Source organism: Nannospalax galili, unplaced genomic scaffold, assembly GCF_000622305.1.
Source record: "Nannospalax galili isolate Female #2095 unplaced genomic scaffold, S.galili_v1.0 scaffold236, whole genome shotgun sequence".
NCBI classification, from domain to species: Eukaryota; Metazoa; Chordata; class Mammalia; order Rodentia; family Spalacidae; genus Nannospalax; species Nannospalax galili.
In genome coordinates, this window is record NW_008338710.1 from 3103791 (window position 1) to 3106319 (window position 2529).

General features: G+C 41.8%; 1 protein-coding gene across 1 annotated transcript in view; it reads right to left on the reverse strand.

Moving 5' to 3' along the window:
- Smim14 (small integral membrane protein 14) overlaps positions 1 to 2529 on the reverse strand; it is a 126156-nt gene that overhangs the window by 86650 nt on the left and 36977 nt on the right. Inside the window, exon 2 of the mRNA XM_008833245.3 lies at positions 1889 to 1998. Within this exon, the coding sequence (XP_008831467.1) occupies positions 1889 to 1963 (75 nt within the window). The 5' untranslated portion in view covers positions 1964 to 1998. The remainder of the gene's footprint in view (positions 1 to 1888; positions 1999 to 2529) is intronic.

The following is a 2529-nucleotide window of genomic DNA, read 5'->3' on the forward strand; positions in this document are numbered from 1 at the left end:
AGACCAAAAAAAAAAAAAAATGATAGCATATATAAGAAATCCTATACAGCTTTTGGAAAGAGTAAGATTTCAGTGATTATTTAGGGAATCCTTTTGGGGGGAGGGGGTCATGTGTAGAGGTCAGAGGACAATTTGTGGGAATACTGTTTCCTCCATGTGGGTTCCAGGAGCGGAACCCAGGTCATCAGGCTTGACAGCTAGTGCCTTTACCCACTGAGCCATCTCACCAGCTAATTTGAAGACATCTCTAAGATATGCTGAAACCAACTGCAGAATAGTCTGAGCAGTCTGCTTCCTCTTTTTAGTATCTTCCCATCTAAAGACCTGTTTGAGGGAACCAAGTGGAAGGGGAAATCAAAGTGTTGGCAGCCCAACCTGAGAACCCTACAGAAACCCTGACTCATTCACATTGTATGAGACGACTTTGGGCCTTTTTGTGTGTCTTTTTGAGATGGAGTATCCCTGTAGCACCAGCTGGCCTGGAATTCACTACATAGACCAGTAGGTCTCTATCTTACAGAGATCTGTCTGCTTCTGCCTCCCAAGTAATGATTAGCCTTCCACTTAGTAAGCTGATTGTGTATATCCAACACTGAAAACTGATAAAGTTATAGTTAGATTAAATTCACTCTTCAAAGCCATAGGGTTCAGACTGCACTGGTGTGGACATGACCAAGTATCCAGAAACAATACTGGTCCTCCCCTCCTCCTATCTGAATCTTCCTAGGCCAATGAAGTGTTGATTAAAATTAAAAGCTATTTAATGTAGTGTGGTGGTGTCTTTAATGCCAGCAGTCAGGAGGCAGAGGTAGGTGGATCTTTGTGAGATCAAGGCCAGACTAGTCTACATAGCAAGTTCCAGGCCAGCTGGAGACTGTCTCAAAAAAATAATTAAAAGATATTTAACTACATCAATACTTTTGTTTGCTTGAGACAGGGCCTCAGGTTCCAGGGCTGGCCTGGAACTTGGTATTAAGTGAAGAATATAAACTCCTAATCCTCCTGCCTTCACCTCTTAAGTGCTGAGATTATTGGTGTGTGCCACCACACCCTGCTTCATTGAGTTTCTGAAAAATTCAAATAGCAAAATGTTCCATACCTATTCAGTCCTACAGCCTCTGAAGAGAGGTGTTAAGAAAGCACTAGCTTAGTGACAAAGGGAGACTTTGTTTGGTTTGGTCTTTTTGAGAAAGGGTCTCCCTGCAGCCTCAGCTGGCCTGGAGCTCAGTACATAGACCAGGATGGCCTTGTCTATGTAGAGATCCGCCTGCCTCTGGAGTGCTGGGAAAGGCACGTGCCACCATGCCGGGCTTGAGACTTGTTTTTACTTACTAAACAACCCATCAAAATGGTAAACGCTGTAAGAATGCTTTAACTTTCTCAATTACCAAAATTAAATGCTATCCCAATGCAGCTTGGCGAAGGCAGGAACCCATCTTAGTCATCACTGTCCACCACCTCCAAATAAATAAAAATAATTATCTGAGCTGGGCGTGGTGGCACACACCTTTGATTCCAGGACTCAGGAGGCAGAGAAAAGTGGAGCTCTGTGAGACTGAGGCCAGCCTGGTCTACACAGGCAGTTCCAGATCAGTAGGGGCTATAGGGAGACCAAACCCTGTCTCTAAAAAAAAAAAAAAGAAAGAAGATGACAACGACGGAGGAGGATGGCAAATTTCATCAAAATAAATCTATATAAATAAAGAAAATCTGATCTGTTTCCACCTCTAATAAAAGAACTGTTGGCAAGTATTTTATCATAATGAATTTCAATCATCAGATACTTTTTAGTGACAATCAGGAGAAAATTCTGTGGTAACCAATATTCTCACAAAACTAGGAATGGGTAACAGATCAGTTCTGAATAGGACATCTCTATCCATCTCACCAGATTGATCAGCCTTCTCATTGCGTGTTCATGAGAGCAAATACATTCACAGGGATCGAATCCACCTTCTGCCATGGTTACCCAGTTTGATTTTTCTTGACTGTTGAAGTCTAGGAAGAAGGAAAAGAGAATGTAAGACTACCATTCAGTTACTCTTTCTCTTCAGCTATGAAAATTCATACACTACATAGAATCCTAATAGCTTACCTAAGCTATGTGCAATTTTTAATGACATATAACTATGAACTTATCAGTAACATATAAGAATTACAATTTTGGGGCTGGAGAGATGGCTCAGCGGTTAAGAGCACTAACTGCTCTTGCAGAGGACCTGGGTTCAATTCTCAGTACCCACATGGCGGCTACGAACCATCCTTAACTCCAGTTCCAGGGGAATCCAAAGCCCTCTTCTGACCTCCGTTGGTACTGCACGACACAGCTGCACTCACATACATGCAGGCAATACACTCATACACATAAAATAAAAACTAAAAAAACAAAAACAAAAAGAACCAAATAGTCTTTAAGAATAAAAATTCTCAGACTTAAGACAGAAGCTCATTATACTCATCTATATTCTCTCTCTCTCTCGTTTCTCTCTCTCTCTCTCTCTCTCTCTCTCTCTCTCTCTCTCTCTCTCT